Raw genomic sequence first — 18,777 nt, forward strand, 5'->3', positions numbered from 1 at the left:
AGGGGGGGGGGGGTAAGAGAGAACAGGACTGCTGGAAGAACCAGTCCCAGAACTGAAAAGTGTAATAAAAAGGGGACGCTGAGTGAGGCAGAGAAGTTGTCACAAAAGCAGCACAAAAACAAACAGAACAAATCAGGATTCTTGGGGAAGGGACAGAGGAAACAGCTGCAGGTAAAAGGGCAGTCTTTAACGTCGTACTGCGCGTCCCGGGCAAGAAGCAGGTGCAGAAGACGCAGGAAAATCTGAGAGTGAAACACAGGCTGCTCGAAAGGGGCAGCGTAAGCCGGCCAGGTGTTGGAGAAGAGCTCTAACACAGCCAGCTGAGTAAAGCCCTAGTAAGGAGGGAGAAGCTCACCTTCAGAGCTAGCACAGCAAGACAACCAGATGCCAGACACCAGCAAAAAGTTATAAGCCATACTGAGAGATGAGAAGATACGGCTCAGTCAAATGAACAAGTTAAAACTTCAGAGCAAACACAAATTTTGGAACAACTAATCAAGAAGTTCAAATCTCCTGAATCAATTCAAGGAGACAAAGGGAAATATGGATAGAAATAAACTAATGGTAGATACAGAACTAAAGGATATTAAGAAAACAATGTGTGTTCAAAAAGAAGAATTAGAAAGTTTAAAAAGAAAACAAATTATGGGGGTGAAAAGGACAATAATGGTGATTAAAAATACACTAGAGGGAAAGCGGCTGTGGCTCCATCAGCTGGGCTCCTGTCTACCATATGGGAGGCCCTGGGTTCATGTCCCAGGGCCTCTGTGAAGGCAGCTCGCCCACAGGCTGCGGAGTGCCACCAAGTCCTCAAGTGCCGGGGAGCACCACCCAGCCCACAAGAGCCATGGAGAGCCACTCAGCAAGGTGACGCAACAAAAAGAGGGAGACAAGCGAGAACACAGAGGAGCATGCAGTGAATAGGCACAGAGAGCAGACGGCAAGCAAGCCACAAGGGGGGAGGGAAATAAATACAGACACAGAAGAACGCACAGCGAATGGACACAGCAGGCAGCATGCAAAAAGCCACAAGGTGGGGGAATACACTAGAGGCATACAACGGCAGATTTGAACATGCAGAAGAAAGAACCAGTGAACTGGAAGTCAGGACAATCAAAATCACACAGAAGAACATGAAAAAGAATAGAAAAGGTTGAGCAGCATCTAAAGAGACATGATTGGCAGCACAAAGTGCACAAACATGTATCATAGGAGTCTCAGAAGAAGAAAAAAGGGGCAGAAAGTATATTTGAGAAAATAATGGCAAAAGTTTCCCAACTCTTATGAAAGCCATAAATATACATGTCCAAGAAGTACAATGTACTCCAAAAAGGATAATCCTAATAGACCAACTCCGAGACACATGCTAATCAGAAAGTCAAATGCCAAAGGAAAATAGAGAATTCTGAAAGCAGCAAGAGAAAAGCAAGTTGTCACAAAGACAAAATAATGATTTCTCATCAGAAACCATGGAGGCAAGGAGGCAGGGGCAGGATGTATTTAAGGTACTGAAAGAGAAACACTGCCAGCCAAAAATTCTTTATCAGGCAAAACTGCCCTTCGGAAATGAGGGAGGATTTAAAACATTTACAAATCAACAGGAACTGAGAGAGTTCATCACCAGAAGACCTGCTGGTGGTATGAAGCTGTGAGCACCGCCAGAAGACATGCCCTTAAATCCAATCCATTCCTTGGGGTGAACCCGTTCTAAGTGGGACCTTCTGATGAGGCTGCTTCAGGCAAGGTGTGACCCAGCCCAATCTAATTACTAGATTAAGGCAGAATGAAATTCAGACACAGAGAGCTAGAGAGCCACAGGAGGTAAGAAGCTGAGCCGGGAAGAGAAGGGAGAGACCAGGAGTCGCCACCACGTGCCTTGCGATGTGACAAGCCAGGGGCCCCAGGACGGCCAGCAGCAGCCCAAAACACCAAAGTCTTCAGGAAGAAAGCATCACCTTGATGACACCTTGATTTAGACTTTCTTTTGGCCTCAAAACCATAAGCTAATAATTTCCCATTGTTTAAGACAATCCAATTCATGCTATTTGCTTGAGCAGCCTAGGAAATTAAAACACTGCCCTACAAGAATTGCTAAACGGCATTCTTCAGATTGAAAGGAAAAGACAGGAGACGGGCTTGGAGCAGTGTAAAGAAGTGAAGATGGTCAGTAAAGGGAACTAAATAGGTAAATGCAAAACCCAATAGTACCATATCCTCAATCTATAACGCTACCCTTTAATTCCTATAAGATTTAGAGTCCAATAAGAAATAATCGTATTTCCTGATAAGGGACATACAAAACATAAAGAGGTAATTTGGGACAAAACAACATAAAGAGGGGAAACAGAGATGGGAATAGAGGATATGTATGCTATTGAAGCTAAATTTGTATCTTTTCAAATTAGTAGGTTATAAACATAGGTAGAGGAAGTATTATAACATACACAGAAACAGAAATGAGAATGGGATAAGCCAGATACATCCCGAAAGGTCACTTGTACAGAAAAGTAGGCTGCAATAAAGGAAGAGAAACAAAAAAATGCCTGAAGTACTGCCTTTATAGTCTTAAAACTGAATGTTAACGGATTAAACTCTCCAAACAAAAGGCACAGATTTGGGGAGTGGGTGTAGCTCAGTGGTTGAGCGCCTGCTTCCCATAACGAGGTCTGGGTTCAATCCCCGGGATCTCCTAAAAATAAAAAATACAATAAAAAGACACAGATTGGCAGAATGGATTTTTAAAAAGCACGATCCAACTATATATTGTTTACAAGAGACTCACCTTAGACACAAAGACACAGAAAGGTGGGAAGTTAAAGTACAGAAAAAGATAATCAATACAAATAGTAACCAAAAGAGGGCTGGGGTAGCTACACTAATATCAGATAAAACACAATCACACAATTCAAGTTAAAATCTGTTACAAGAGACAAAGAAGGACACTATATATTAATAAAAGGATCAATCCACCAAGAAGAAATAACAATCTTAAATATTTATGTACCTAACCATGGTGTCCCAAAATACATGAGACAAACACTGGCAAAACTGAAGGGAGAAATGGACACCTCTGCAATAAGAATTGGAAATTTCAATACATTACTCTCATCAATAAATAGAACATCTAGAACAGAAGATCAATCAGAAAACAGAGAACTTGAATAATATGATAAGTGAACTGGACTTGACAGAGACACACAGAACACCGCACCCTGAAACAGCGGGACCTACGTTCTCCTCAAGTGCTCATGGATCCTTCTCTAGGGCAGACTACGTGCTAGGTCACAAAACAAGCCCCAAAATTTTTTAAAAGATTGAAAATTATACAAAGCATCTTCTCTGACCATAATGGAATGAAGCCGGAAATCACTAACAGGTGGAGAAATGGAAAATCCACAAATATATGGAAATCAAATAACACACTCTTACACAAGTAATGGGCTAAAGGGGAAATCAGTAATTATCTTGAGATGATTGAAAACAAGAAAACTTACGGGACACAGTGAAGGCAGTGCTCAGAGGGAAATTTAAACCCCTAAATGCTTATATTAAAAAAAGAGGAAAGAGCCCAAATAAAAGGTCTAGCTGCACACCTGAAGGAACTAGAAAAAGAACAGCAATCTAAAGCCAAAGCAAGAAGAAAGAAAAAACAATAATTAGAACATAAATCAATAGAGAATAAAAAAACAATAGCATGAACAAAACCGAAAGTTAGTTCTTTGAAAAGATCATTAAAATTGGCAAACCTTTAGCTAGACTAACAAACAAAAAGAGAGGATGCAAATAAATAAAACCAGAAATGAGAGGGGGAACATTACCACTGATGCCCCAGAAATAAAAATGATCAGAAAAGGATACCAGGAACAAATTAGACAACCTAACGGAAAATTACTAGACGCACACAAACTACCTACATGGACTCTAGGAGAAATAGGAGATTACAACAGATCAATGACAAGTTAAGAGATTGATTGCGGTGGACTTGGCCCAGTGGTTAGGGCGTCCGTCTACCACATGGGAGGTCCGCGGTTCAAACCCTGGGCCTCCTTGACCCAAGTGGAGCTGGCCCATGTGCAGTGCTGATGCGTGCAAGGAGTGCCCTGCCACACGGGGGTGTCCCCGCGTAGGGGAGCCCCACGCACAAGGAGTGCACCCCGTAAGGAGAGCCGCCCAGCACGAAGGAAAGTGCAGCCTGCCCAGGAATGGCGCCGCACACACGGAGAGCTGACACGGCAAGATGACACAACAAAAAGAAACACAGATTCCAGTACAGAAGCAGACGAAGATGCAGCAAACAGACACAAAGAAGAGACAACCAGGGTGGGGGGGAAGGGGAGAGAAATAAATAAATAAATTTAAAACAAACAAACAAACGAGATTGAATCGTTATTAAAAACCTCCCAACAAAGGAAGCCCAGGACCAGACGGCTTCACTGGTGAATTCTACCAAACATTCCGAGAAGAAGTAACACCAATCCCACTCAAACTCTTCCAAAAAACTGTAGAGGACGGGGCACTTTCTAACTCACTTTTGAAGCCAACACCACCCTAATACCGAAGCCAGATAAAAATACTACAAGAGAAGAAAATTATAGACCAATATCTCTAATGAATGCAGATGCAAAATTCTTATGCAAAATACTAGCGAACCAAATCAAACAGTGTCTTAAAAGAATTATACCCTACAACCAAATGGGATTCGTCCCAGGTGTGCAAGGGTGGCTCAACATAAGAAAATCAATAAATATAATACACCACATTAACAGAATGGAGAAAAAACCACATCTCAAATGATGCAGAAAAGGCATTTGACAAAATCCAGCACCCTTCTTGATAAAATACTTAGAACACTAGGAATAGAAGGAAACTTCCTCAACGTGATAAAAGGCATAATGAAAAACCCACAGTTACCATCATACTCAGGGGTGAAAGACAGAGCTTTCCCTCAAGATCTGGAACAAGACAGGATGCCCACGGTCACCACTGATATTCAACATTGCACTGCAAGTCCGAGCCGCAGAAGTTAGATAAGAAATAAAAGTCATCCAAATTAGAAAAGAAGTAAACCTTTCATTATTTTCAGATGACATGATTCTATATATACAAAGTCCTGAAAAAATGTACAAGAAAGTTACTAGGGATAATAAATGAATTCAGTAAAGTGGCAGGGTACACGATCAACCCAAAAAATTCAGTGGTGTTTCTAGACACTAGTAATAATCTGAGGAGGCAATCAAGAAAAAAATTCCATTTAAAATTGCAACTAGAAGATCGGGTAGAACACAGGGCATATTTAGGGCATTGGAATTGTTCTGTACAATATTGCAATGATGCATACATGTCATTATATATTTGCCAAAATGTACAAAACTGTACGCAGCAGAGTATAACCCATAATGCAAACTACAGACCTTGGTTAGTGGCAATGCCTCAACATTGATTCATCATTGTAACAAAAGCACCGTATTAACAAGAGCAAATGTAGGTGGGGGAGGGGCGGGCTAAATGGGAATCCCCTATCCTTTTCTGTAATCCAAAACTTCTCTAAAAATAGTTTATTATAAGAATACATTGCAACTAAAAGAACCCAATATCCTAATAACAAATTTAACCAAGGATGTAAAGGACTTATACACAGAAAACTACAAAGCCCTGCTAAGATCTAAATAACTGGAAGGCTATTTCATGCCCACGGATTGGAAGACTAAATATTGTCAAGACGTCGATTCTGCGCAAACCCATGTACAGATTCATGCAATGCAACAGAAAGGCCAGCGGCCGTCTTGGTAGAAGTGGGAAGCCGAGGATCAAGCCTCCGCTGACCACCACCTGGAGGCCGCCGCCTTGAGAGCAGCTCAACTCGTGAACCCCCGCCGAGCCTCCACGGGCACGCTCTTCTCCGCCAGCGAGTGGCAAGCGGTCAGGCGCCTGGGCCCCTGGACGCCTCCAGCCCAGCGCCTGGGGAGTCCACGTCCCAGAAATGGCCCGTTTCGCAAGCAGCGCCGGCCCCTACCGCGTGGAGGCCCCTTCCTAGCGTGGGGGCCGGAGGGTGGGCGGAGGGCCAGACAAGCCAGGGCCCTGACGGCTAAACCCCGGTCGGCTGAAAGTCGTGCTGGGAGGACAAGGACACGGGACAGGGGCAGGCGTGGGCAGTGAACAGTGCGTGCCACCGGCAGACCCGAGCGCCCACCGGAAACCAGGTGGGAGGACCCCCGGTGAGGCCGCTGGGCCTGGGCCGTGACACCCAACACCGTCCCCCAGCCCTGGGGGATGAGGAGGGCAGGGCGTAAGTTCTAGGCAGGTCACTGCTGCCTGGAGTCCAGGCAGGGGCGGTGGGCAGAGAAGCTGCAGGGCTGGGGCGGGGCCCGGGAGGGGCGGGGTTAACAGGGGCGGGGGCCAGCGGGGGACCCGGAAAGGCGCCGGCTGAGCTCTGTTTCGGGGTGCAAAGGGTGGGGCAGCAGCCGCGCCTCGAGGGGCTTGCGGAGCCGGGGCACGGCTGTGCCTTCACAGGGCCTTTCCGGAAGGCTAGGGCAGGCACGCTGGGAGGGGAGACTCGAGCTAATCTGGCGTGTGTACGAAGCAGCCAAAACCGAGGTGTCGCGGCAAGGGTCCCCTAAAGCCTGGGCCAGCTCTCACTGGCCGGTGATCCCAAGGCAGCACGGCTCGCGGATGTGGCCGCTACGGGCACGCCGCTCCTGCTGAGCCCCGCTTCTCCACCGCAACGGCAGGAACACTCCACCTGTGCTGGGCTCCACGGGTTGGGGGGAAGGGGGGATTCTGGCACAGCTGCTTGGCAGAGCAAAAAAGAACGTGAAATACAATGTGAGAACAAACGTTTACTACAGTGGAGCTGCACTGGGCAAAACCCCAGAAGCGGACAAGCGGGCAGTTCTTTCTCCATGAACACGCAAGCGGCAGCCACCTGTCCCCTCTGTCGAGGTCAGCCTCGAGCTTTGGTATGTTTGATAACCATGTGAACAATGCCCCATGAGGCAGAGCGTGGTATCTTCCAGCCCCTCTTTAACAGCTAGAATGTTCTTTTCCTGAGCCTCCTGAGTCTCCCCAAACCTCACCCCAGGGGTCTGGCCTGCCCCCCACAGCCACTAGCGTGGCCCTCCTTGCACAGGATGGTTTTGGCCAAGGGAGTCTCTCACCCTGAGAAAGTGAAAAGTACCTTCAAGGTGACAAAGATCGCAGAACGAGCACTGAGCAACTTCCTTTGGGATAAAGCCACAAAATTATACACTACGAGTATTTACAGCGAAAGCACAACATGCAGTGTGGAAGAAAGAAGCCTGAGCCCAATTATCTCAGTGCCATGGTTGAGTGAACACAAAATACCTCTGCGTGAATTATTTATTAGTCACTCAAACTTGCCTGGACGGTCCCCAACTTGTGAAGGAAGGTTGCTCCCCAAATCCGGCCTGTAAGTCACGCTCAGCTCAGAAGGGGTTCCCGGGCCGCCCTTGGGGAGCCCGAGCGCAGTGCTGCGGGGGACGGGGCCCGCCCAGATCCCCCAGCGCACGTGGTCCACGGCTGGATGGCAGCCGGGAGGAGCCCCTCTCGGCCCGCGGCAAGACGGGCCTGGCCCTCGCGGGGCAGGCAGAGGTCAGGAGAGATGGTGGGGGCCCCAGGAACGTGGGTCCGGCAGGCGCTGGGGCTCTTGAGGAAATCGGGGCGAGCACCGTGGGCAGGGGGGCAGGGGCCCAGTGGGGCCTCCAGGGGCCCTGGAGGCAGGAGGTGGCCAGGTCGGGCCCCACGTTCTGAACTCAGTGTCTGTGTGACCTCGGTCACCCCACCCCTCTGCCTCGGTGTCCTCACCTGCACTACAGCAGAGCATCAGAGCCACCCTTGGAACTCACATCAGACTGCGGAAGTGTGATTAGGCTCCTGATCAGAAAGGACAATCAAGACGGACAAATAATTAAAAGTCTAGAAATGTGGCTAAAACACACGGGTCTGTCTATGCAGCCTGAGTGCCGGGAGGGCTCCTGAAGCAGCACCCATCCTTTCCTACCCACCTCCTTCCGCGGGGGGGGTCTGCAGGGAGGAGGGGAGCCCGTCCCTGGGGGCACCAGGATCGGAGGCGGAGAAGGAGAAGGAGACAGAGGGCCAGGGACTCACAGGAGGGGGAGGGGAGACCCCCAGCCCCCAGCAAGACCCTAGGGTGGGTAGGGTGTCAGGGGTCCCACACTTGGGAAGTTCACCTCTTAGAGAGGCACAGAAGCCCAGCCAGGAAACTCCCTGGAGTTCCTTGCATCTACTGCTGACAGAAGAGAACTTGTAGAGGTGAATAAATATTAAATGCGCATGATTAAATGGAACCTATTAGTAATTCTCTCAAATTCACAAATTTCCTGCAAAACGAACATCCTCTGCCAGAAAAGATCAGTTAGAACACAGCAGAAATGGCAAGTATCAACAGAATACTAGGGAAATCGCCCACTTCTATGTGGATTTTGTTACAGGTCCTACGTCTTTTCATTTGGAACATTTTTCCCACTCCCAGATTAAGACTGATTAAATGACATGATCAGTATTGTATATAAAACAGGTAACATAATTCCTTTTATTTAAAAAAAACAAACAGAAAACAAAGAATACAGACCCGGGACTGTGCTGGCCACCTGTGACTCAAGGAGGATTTCTCCGCAGCCTTCCCTCCGTGGCCTTCCCTCCGTGGCCTTCCCTCTGTGGCCTTCCCGGCAGCCGGGCAGGGAGGGCCCCTGGCCCGGGAGGGGCCTCGAAGCTCTTTAGGAGCCTTTGGGAGGCCAGTGATGAAAGCCCACAGTCGGGGGACCACGGAAAGTTTCTAGAAACTCTGCTTAGTTTTTGTTCAACTTACAATAAAGAGGGCGCCCTGCCACTAGCCCCAGCACCCACACCTCTCGCTTCCAGGGTCTTAATGCAGATTCACACCCAGCAAATTAGGTGAAGATGAAGTGCAAAATGATAACTTTTGACAAATTATGTAACAATTCTCAAAGACAGAAAAAACTTGTGAGCACAGAGACAAGGAACCCCCAGGAGAAACTCACCTAGTTTAAAAAACCACTAAACTGAAACAACAAGACCAGAGAACTCTAAAGTGAAACAAGACAACTCTGCTGTGCCCTGTTCAGATCAGGGCCGTTAAAACAATCCCCACGCATGCTGTTAACTAAAGACAAAGTTGTTGATGCTTCTCCATCCCCAACTCCCAATTCATCTGCTGTGGTGCCCCCGAGAAAAGGAAATTTCCAGAACTGTTCCCATTCAGCCGGAGCTCTGAGCCCCCGCAGCCCGCTGGCTCACAAGCGGGCTACGCAACGCTCAGCAGCAGGGACAAGCTGCAGCGCGCCCAGCACGGGACCCGGAGGCCGCACGGTGGGCACAGGCCGCCACGCCGCGCCGCGGACGCCCCCCTCGCGGAGCGCAGCGTCAGCACCTCCCGGGGCCCCCCCGCGGCCCCCGGCGCCCCAGCCGCTGCCCCCAAGCCGCCCCAAGCCAGGGCGTCCTTCCGGGCAGAAGGGGGGCAGGCAGGCCCCCGCCCTGGGAGACCGTCACTAAAGCAGGTAGAGACGCGGGCTCACTTACCACCGTCCGACACCGTTGCAGACTGAAAGAAAAGAGAGAGAGACATGGGTTAATTAGGCCGCATGGCCAGCTCCAGCCGAATCCAGGTGAGGGGAGAGGGGGAAGGCGCGGCCGCACCCAGCGCAGGTGAGTCAGGGCCGCCCCACCTGCCCGAGCCCCGCCCTGCCGCGCCCGCCCCTGCCCAGGAGCATCACCCCAGGCCCGCCCCGCTGCTGCTGGGGGGCGAGCTGGGGGGGGGGCGAACTGTGGGGGGAGCCCTGCTGTGGGGGGGCGAGCTGGGGGGGACTGTGCTGTGGGGGGGTGAGCTGCAGGGGGGCAAGCTGCGGGAGGACCGTGCTGTGGGGGGGGCGAGCTGCAGGGGGCAAGCTACCGAGGGGCCGTGCTATGGGGGAGGTGAGTTGCGGGGGGGCCGTGCTACCGGGGGGGGGGGCGTGCTGCAGGGGGCAAGCTGCGGGGGGGCCATGCTGTAGGGGAGGGCGAGCTGCTGGCAAGGCAAGCTTTTGGGGGGCTATGCTGCGGGGGGGACTGCACTGCACAGGGCCGTGCAGGAGGGGGGGAAGCCGCGCTGCTTTCAAGGTCAGTGCTGGGGGTGGGGGGGCCAGGCACTACCCTGTGCTGTCACACACGCCCCTCACCCGGTGCCCACGCCCCTGCCCTGCAGCCACACCCCTCCCCAGCCCTCAGGACCCTTGAGTAGGCGCTCATGTCACCCCGCTTGACGGGCAGAACCAGGGCTCACAGGGCGACCCTCCAGAGGCGCCCGCCAGGACCATGGCCGGAGGCCGCCGGCCCTGCCTCCCTGCAGGCGTGGGGGGGCGCTTCCTAGGAAGGGGCGGGAGCGGATCAGCGAGGCGCCCACGGCAGGTCGGGGTCAGCCAGGCCCGCGGGCAGGGAGAAGGCGACGCCCACCAGGGCGGGAGGACGGGGTTGGGAGTCGGGGCGCAGGTGTCTGCAGCCGTGTGCTGTGCTGCACCAGCCTCCTGAGGCGCCCCGTCCTGGTAGGGCCCGGGCTCCAGGGAGGGGAGAGCGGTCGTGGGCAAATTCCAGGGCGCTGGGCAGGGGCGTCCGACACCGCCTGGGGTCGGGCCCAGGCTCCCTTCTGGACCCTGGGTACACAGCAGGGCCAGGAGGGCCAGGGACCCCCAGGCCTCCCAATGTAAAGGAAGCCTGCCTGCTTCTCCCAGGCACAGGGCGGCCCCCACCAGGGCCCGCGCTCATTTCCAGAGGGCCGCCTGGGGACCCCTCCCGGCGGGAGCGCCTCAGGCCTCTGCCCGGCCCGGGCTGGCACACTTGCCCTCCTGGCAGGCCCAGGCGGGGCCACAGGAAGCCCTGGCATGGGAAGCGGGCTTGGCTCAACTGATAGAGCATCCGTCTACCACATGGGAGGTCTGCGGTTCAAACCCTGGGCCCCCCTGACCCGTGTGCAGCTGGCCCATGTGCAGTGCTGATGCGCACAAGGAGTGCCCTGCCATGCAGGGGTGTCCCCGTGTAGGGGAGCCCCATGCACAAGGAGTGCACCCCATAAGGAGAGCCGCCCAGCGCGAAAGAAAGTGCAGCCTGCCCAGGAATGGCGCTGCACACACGGAGAGCTGATATAAGAAGATGACGCAACAAAAAGAAACACAGATACCCAAGTTGCTGACAAGAATACAAGAAGACACAGAAGAACACACAGAGAACAGACAATTGGGCAGGGGGATGGGGGAGAAGAATAAATTAAAAAAAAAAAAGCAGCCCTGGCCACGGGCGCAGGGGCAGTGGGGCGGCCATCAAGGCAGAGCAGCACCTCTGCAGCTGCACCGCCGGCTGCCTCCAAGGAGCAGACAGGTGCAGCCCAGAGGTGCTCCTGAGGGGAAGGGGACTCTTCAGGAGAGGTGCCAGGGCTTCTAGTTGAAGCCCCTCTCCCCAAGACAGAGATACCCCTCGCCCTCCGCCAGCGGAGCGTAAACCTGGACAAATGCCATTTCAGTGTTAAAACTGCTGTACAGGGAAGTGGCTGTGGCTCAATCAGTTGGGCTCCCGCCTACCACATGGGAGGCCCTGGGTTCACGTCCCGGGGCCTCCTTGTGCAGGCAGGCTCACCCGCACGCTGCAGAGTGCTGCCCAGCCTGTAAGCACTGCCAAGTGCCGCCACGCCCGTAAGCGCCCTGGAGAGCCGACTCAGCAAGGTGACGCAACAAAAAAGGGAGACAAGCAAAAAAAACCCACACAGAAAAGCATGCAGCACATGGACACAGAGAGCAGACAGCAAGCAAGCTGCAAGGGGGGAGGGGAAATAAATACAGACACAGAAGAACGCACAGCGAATGGACACAGAGCAGACAGCACGCAAAAAAGCCACAAGGAGGGGGGGATATAAAAAAAACTAAAACAAAAACTGCTCTACAAGCCAACTGGCATTTCGTCCTTGCTGGTTGGTGGTCCTGCAGTCCCAGGCCCCCAAAACCCGCCTCCCAGCCTGGCCCTCCCACGCCGAGCCGAAGTGGTGCCAGGGAGGTCCCTCCTTCCTAGCCTCACGGGCCTCCCCCTGTCAGCCCACGGGAGCCCACCCCCTCCCTCCCCCAGAGAACAAGTGCCCCCGGGGCAGCCAGCTCTGGGCGGGCGAGAACAGACCCTCGTCCCGCACCGTCTCGAGCCATCGGGGCCCCGGGCTCGGAAACATGAAAATCCCGTCTCAGGCACCCCGGCACCACATCCACACACTTCTCAGTCATAAAAACACAACTGGTCATATGTTCAGTTTTTAAATTTTAATGTAGCTAGACAGGAAGTTCAAAGGCAGAGAGCGGGCAGCCCTGTGCCTGGCCGTTGTGCCTCAGCCTACAGGGACGCCGCGAGGCTGGTGACACACGCACTCGGAAAGCTGCCACGCTTTTCCATGCTCACAATAAATCATCTATGGTCCCGTTATGAACCCAAATAGTACCAAGGCAAATTAGCCCCTTGAAATTATAAGAAGAAAATGTCCAAAACCATATACAAAATCAGAAATATTGTCAATAATATCTGAAAAATGAACCATAAAATGTAAACTTTCAAAGTGTGAAGGAGATAGTTCGTGTCACATTACAGTCATAAGAAAACTAAATCTCAACATGCAGCAGATTGAGAAGTACATTAGAAAATCTCTCTAGCACAGACTTTGCACCTCAAAATTAACTGAAACTCAGGAAGTCAGACAAGTGTTGTCCCAGAAGCCAAAGACAGTGAAGAAGGGCCACCGGGCACGTGACAGCACAGAGAGGCCACGGTGTGAGGGGCGGGGGCCGTGCTGGGCCTGGAGAGCAGGGGCCGGGCGAGCCCCCCGGCAAGGGCGCGGCAAGGGACAAGGCGAGGGGCTGCCGCCCCTGGGAAGCCCCTCAACACAGCACGACCACAGCGGGGCACAGGGACCCTCCGGGAACACGCCCTTTGTTTTTGTTTTATTTTTTATTTTTATTTTTTTAACGCCCTTTGTTTTTTTTTAATTTTATTTTATTTATTCATTTTTTAAAAAATATTAATTCAAAAAATATGAGGTCCCCATTCACCCCCACCGCCCCCACAGTAACATTCTCCCCCATCATCACGACACATCCATTGCATCTGGTGAGTACATCTCTGGGCATCGCTGCACCCCATGGCCTGTGGTCCACACCATAGCCCACACTCTCCCACGGTCCATCCAGTGGGCCATGGGAGGACATACAATGTCTGGCAATTGTCTCTGCAGCACTACTCAGGACATCTCCAAGTCCCGAAAATGCCTCCACATCTCATCTCCTCCTCCCATTCCCCTCACCCAGCAGCCACCATGGCCACTTTTTCCACACCAATGCCACATTTTCTCGATTATTAACCACAATAGTTCATGAATAGAATATCAGTAAGTCCACTCTAATCCTTACTGTATTCCTCCTTCCTGTGGACCTTGGCTTGGTTGTGTCCATTCCGCATCTATGTCAAGAGGGGGTTTAGATTCCACATGGATACTGGATGCAATCCTCCTGCTTTCAGTTGTAGGCACTCTAGGCTCCATGGTGTGGTGGTTGACATTCTTCAACTCCATGTTAGCTGAGTGGGGTAAGTCCAATAAACCAGAGTGTAGGAGCGGAAGTCTGTTGAGGATCAGGGCCTGGCTATCATATTGTCAGTCCAGAGATTCAAATCCCCTAGATACATCTTAAACCCCAGCATCAACTACAATTCCAGTAAAGTAGCATGAAAAGCTTATGAAAAGAGATCACATCTGAGTCCAGCTCCATCATGCAGAAACACCAGCTCCAAAGAAGGGCCAACTGACATGGCAGTGAACTCCATCTGCCATGACCATAGGACCTGTGGGTCTCTTTAGCCCTCAAAAGAACCAGTACCTGGGGTTGTATCTACTTTATCTGTCTCTGAGACTCTGCTCAGGTATGCAGAAGGGCAATCCTTCTGACAACCTCCAGACTCTTTTTTAGAGACTCATAGCCATATAAACTCATTTGCCCTTTCCATTTCCCCCTTGATTTAGGTCAAACAGCATTTTTAACTCCTGTTATTATATGTAGACAGGGATATTCTGCTGGTCCACGTTGAACCTTTAATTCAAGGTCATTTTCTTGTTACGTCATCAGCTGGTACTTGGTAGTGATCCCTCGGTGCCAGGGAGGCTCATCCCCAGGTGTCATGTCCCACGCTGGGGGGAAGGCATTGCATTTACATGCTGAGTTTGGCTTTGAGACTGGCCATATTTGAGTAACACGGAGGCTGTCAGGAGGGAACTCTTAGGCACGGTGCTGCTCTAGGCCTTGTTCTTATTTCAGGTGTATAGGCTCACAAGCATAGTCATTAGTATTAGGGGCTCACTATTGGACCCTCATTCCTTCCTGGTCCTTGCCGTTGCACCTGGGGGACTGCCGCTGCTCCCCTAGGGACCACGACAGAGCCCCCGCCCCCCCCCCCCCGGCCAGGAACCCAGTATCCCCCCAGCTGTTGTTTTTAATTGTTTCCACTGAGTATATCCAAACATTTCCATGTACCCTGGACACATGCCCTGTATAACTCCCTATCAACCATATGTCCCCTGTCAATAACATCCCATACCAGTATTCCTCTGCTGCCATTGTTGAACCACTCTGTGATCCAAAACTTCCTGAAAAGTGAAGCCCAATATAATGTCAGGTTCCCTTACTAGTAAAATGGAATATAGCAATGAGTTTAAAGGTTAGATATAGAATACATATTGATTTGGAAAAATTCTACATCCTATCTTTTTCTTTTCTTTTTTCCCTAATTATTGAGCTTCTCTTCACAAGAGCCTTAGGTCACAGTAATTCATATATACAATGTACAGTACTCCCACATATCCATTATAAAACCTTTTCCCTTCCACAGCGATAATCTTTTAACTTATTCATATATTTACTAAAACTGATACACAGATATTGAGACAATAGCTTTCAAACAAGGTAACATTTGTGTTTACATTGTGGTTCATACTTTAGGCTATACAGTTTTCTAAATTTTTTAGTTATCCTATGTTTTACATTATGGTTTACATTATTAGTCTGTCGTCCCCTATATGTTTTTGGTGTAATATTACATGTTTTACATCCGTCCTTGTATACTCTTGTGAAACACTTCTTTTGCCCTCACATTTACTTTGGTTCCATCTATTCAATATCTATTTCCCCCTCCCCTTGGGCCCCACAGTGACAGTCCATCTTCATTTCTTGAGGAGCCATGTTCAGAGATACTTGCAACAGTGCTGAGAGCTTGACTTGCTCAACTGCCCTAATGCCCTGGGAGCCACCATTTCTCTTGAGAGATACAGTTCCCTCTATTTGACGGCATCAGTCCTCCCCAGGATGTGGGTATACCTTCACTCTCATTATATGGGTCTCTACCCAATGGTATAACCCACTCTGGCAAAATGAGCATTCAGATATTCCCTAGGAGTCCGTCCTGTGTCAGATTATCCTCTTTGAGTATCTTAAACAGGTAACTTTCCTAATTATATTTTGAAAAGATTTTCTCAGCATTATACTCTCAACCAACACCTGACAATCTTCTATGTTCGTGTGTTGCCCCACCCTCCCCCCAATTTCTTGGGCAATATTACCCATCCGCCCATCCCTAGCCCCCCTCAAACCCCCAAAGGCCCACCCAAAGGTAACCCTATGCCCCATTTTATCCCTTCCTTGTACACATACTTCCAGCTTATCATAGACCTCTACCAAAATAAACAAACTTTTTTTTTTGTAGCTAAATGCAGGAAGTCGATTTTTTCCACCCCTTTCCTCCTTTTACACGGCAAGTAAAGCTCACTGGCCTGGGAGTAGCCTCTATCTGCCAACCTCTGGCCAGCGAAGAGGATTCAGAGAAAATAATACAACCATCAATCAGAAAAAGAGGGGCGACAAAGGAAAACAATTAAGCTGTAGCTTCAGTTGTGCATTCCCGTGCAAGGTGCCCTGACTCGCCACAGCGGTAACAGTTGACTTCGCTTGTCTTGCTGCAGTTGATGGCTACGTGACCAGTTTCACCACACCTATAGCGCTTCACTTTGGTGCAGTCTTTTTCAGTGTGTCCAAATTCTCCACAAGAATAGCACTTCTGCCCGTCGGCGTGGTCACAGTCACGCGCCAGATGGCCCGGCTTCCACAGTTGCAGCAGCACTGCTCTCGCCCTCTCTTGGGCCCCCTGCAGTCTTTGGCCATGTGGCCACCTCTCCCGCAGCTACAGCAGGCTTCCTCCTCCTGAAGATCGCAATCCTTGGCAAGACGACCAGACTCACCACGGCGATAACCGATGTCTCTATCCGAGGTAAAACCACCTCTGCCATGGCTTCTCATTCCACGGCCATGGCCTCCTCCAGTAGGGCATTCCCGGGCCCAGTGGCCAGATCGTCCACACTCGAAACACTCAGTGCTGCTCATGGCTGCAGTTAGATCTTCTTCAGCGTCTAAGAGCACCCGCAGCGGCGGAGACTCAGACTCGGCCGGCAGGAACGCGACTGGCAAGGAAGCGGCTGTTTATTTTCAGGGTCCTTGCCTGCGCCACACGCGGGTCTGCACACGGCCCCGCACACGCCCCCTTTGTTTTTGAGATCATTTCAGATTCACTTTTTAGAAAAACAGCAAAGAAAGTACAGAGACAGACATGCTGTTGTTTTTAAACATACAGCTGGTCACCAAAAGTACGGGGACTGCGAGGGGGAGAAGGGGTGGCAGGGAGGGCAGGGCGGCTGGCGCTGCCACCCGCTGGTAAGCAGAGGTCTTGGCACACCGAGCCCCCAGGCGGCAGGAGATCCCGGGCCAGGGACGCCCAGCCCCAGGCGGCAGCAAGCGCAAACGCTGCGGGGAGAAGGCGTCCCAGCCAGGGCCCTCAGGAGTTCGCAGAGGGAGCCCACCCGCTGTGAGCTCATGACCAAAAACCACCCGGCACCAAGGAAAAACCACCACGAACAAGGGAGGCAGCAGAAATGATTGACAGCATCCCAGGTGCTGGAGCGTTCCAATAAAGAATATCAAATGGCTATGCGATTGTAAGAAGTAAGCGGCAGTAAAAATTAGGAAATAAGGGGATACTATAAAAATTGCCAGGGAGATTTGAAAAACAACCGCATAGCTAGAATGTTTGGCAATGTAAAATACAATTATTGAAACTAAAGATTCAATAGAGGGCTTAAACAGTAGACGGCTGACAAGAGAATGTGGGAATGAGATGAGAGAGCTGCAAACGTCACAGTGATGGCAGCACAGAAAGAAAGGACAGAAAATCAGAGGAAGAGATTACGACACACCTAGACGGAGCAGGACTTGAGGTGCCTCATCAGAGCGCAGGAGAGCGGGAGGGGCTGGAGAGGTGCCGCGAGGGGGCGGGAGCCTAGCGGCCCTCCAAGAGAGGGCAGCGGGGGGGGGGCGGCGGTGGCTCAAGTGACTGGGCTTCCATCTACCATATGGGGAGACCCGGGTTCGATCCCTGGGGCTCCTGTAAAAAAAAAAGCATGCCCGTGCGGTGAGCCAGTGCCCGCGTGGCGAGTCACGCAGCAAGATGATGCAACAGAAAGAGAGACAACGAGGAGAGTCAAGGCGAGACACAAGAGGAACCAGCAACTGAGGTGGCGCAGCTGACAGGGGATCTCTCCACATCAGAGGTTCCAGGATCAAACCCTGGTGAATCCTAGAGGAGAGAACAAGAGAAGACAAAAAAAGAGAAAGAGACACAGAAGATCACACAGCGAATGGACACAGACAGCAGGAACAGCAAGAGGGAGGAGGGAGGGGAGGGGAAAAGAGAGCAGCATGAAGACAATTTAGAGCCAGAGCCGCGCTGCAGGGCCGCGCCGTCCCCCAGGGAGCGTCTGCAGGCGTCCCCGAGCCCAGGTTATGGACCACGAGGCTCTCGGGGTTCGGGTGTGTCCAACAGCTGCAGTACGACCTCCCCTTCCCCACAGGGCGCTGGGCACCCGGGGGCCGCACGCTCTCAGCACCCAGGGCTCACCGGGAGGGGCCGACGAGGATGCCGAGGTCACGGGCCACCCCGCTTCTGTTATGAGATGAGGCTGACCTGCCCCGGGGACGTGATGGCCGAGAGCTGGGCGTCGGCCTTCCCTGCCCCCTTGTTCTCCCGGTCACTGAGGGTCCCAACCAGACATTCATCCAACAGCTCAGCTCTGTGGGGCCACTGCTAACAGTGCCCGCCGCCTCCAAACTCACTTTTGGAAAAACAGGTGATGATTTTCCTGACCACATTACTGAATTTGCTAATAAATCATAAATGGTTACCATTAATAGTTATTTTTATTTCACTTCTTAAGATTTGTTCTATGTGTGAGACACCCCGGAATTGGCAAAGGCAGGCCATGTACCCGTCAGGGCCCCATTACCTGAGGATGCGTCGGGCCCCGTTAACCGAGGACGCGCTGCATACTCATTGGAGCCCCATTATTACCCAAGGACGCGCCATGTACATGTCAGGGCCCCATTACCCAAGGACATGCAGTGTACACGTCAGGGCCCAGGTACCCGAGGACACACCACGTACACATCAGGGCCCCATTATTACCTGAGGATGCACGGCGTACACGTCAGGGCCCCGTTACCCGAGGACGCGCCGCGTACACGTCAGGGCCCCATTATTACCCGAGGATGCACGGCGTACACGTCGGGGCCTCGTTATTACCCGAGGACGTGCCGCGTACACGTCAGGGCCCCGTTACCCAAGGATGCGCCG

The 18,777-nt window shown here is 51.6% G+C and overlaps 1 protein-coding gene and 1 pseudogene across 5 annotated transcripts in view; both read right to left on the minus strand.

Moving 5' to 3' along the window:
• The window catches only part of RGS12 (regulator of G protein signaling 12), a 175,891-nt gene that overhangs the window by 64,129 nt on the left and 92,985 nt on the right, over positions 1 to 18,777 (minus strand). For all 5 annotated transcript variants that reach the window (XM_058301321.2, XM_058301319.2, XM_058301327.1 and 2 more), the window contains exon 4: positions 9,577 to 9,598. In XM_058301321.2, the coding sequence (XP_058157304.1) occupies positions 9,577 to 9,598 (22 nt within the window). The remainder of the gene's footprint in view (positions 1 to 9,576; positions 9,599 to 18,777) is intronic.
• Positions 15,807 to 16,618, minus strand: LOC101419088 (CCHC-type zinc finger nucleic acid binding protein pseudogene; annotated as a pseudogene).

Source organism: Dasypus novemcinctus, chromosome 1, assembly GCF_030445035.2.
Source record: "Dasypus novemcinctus isolate mDasNov1 chromosome 1, mDasNov1.1.hap2, whole genome shotgun sequence".
NCBI classification, from domain to species: domain Eukaryota; kingdom Metazoa; phylum Chordata; class Mammalia; order Cingulata; family Dasypodidae; genus Dasypus; species Dasypus novemcinctus.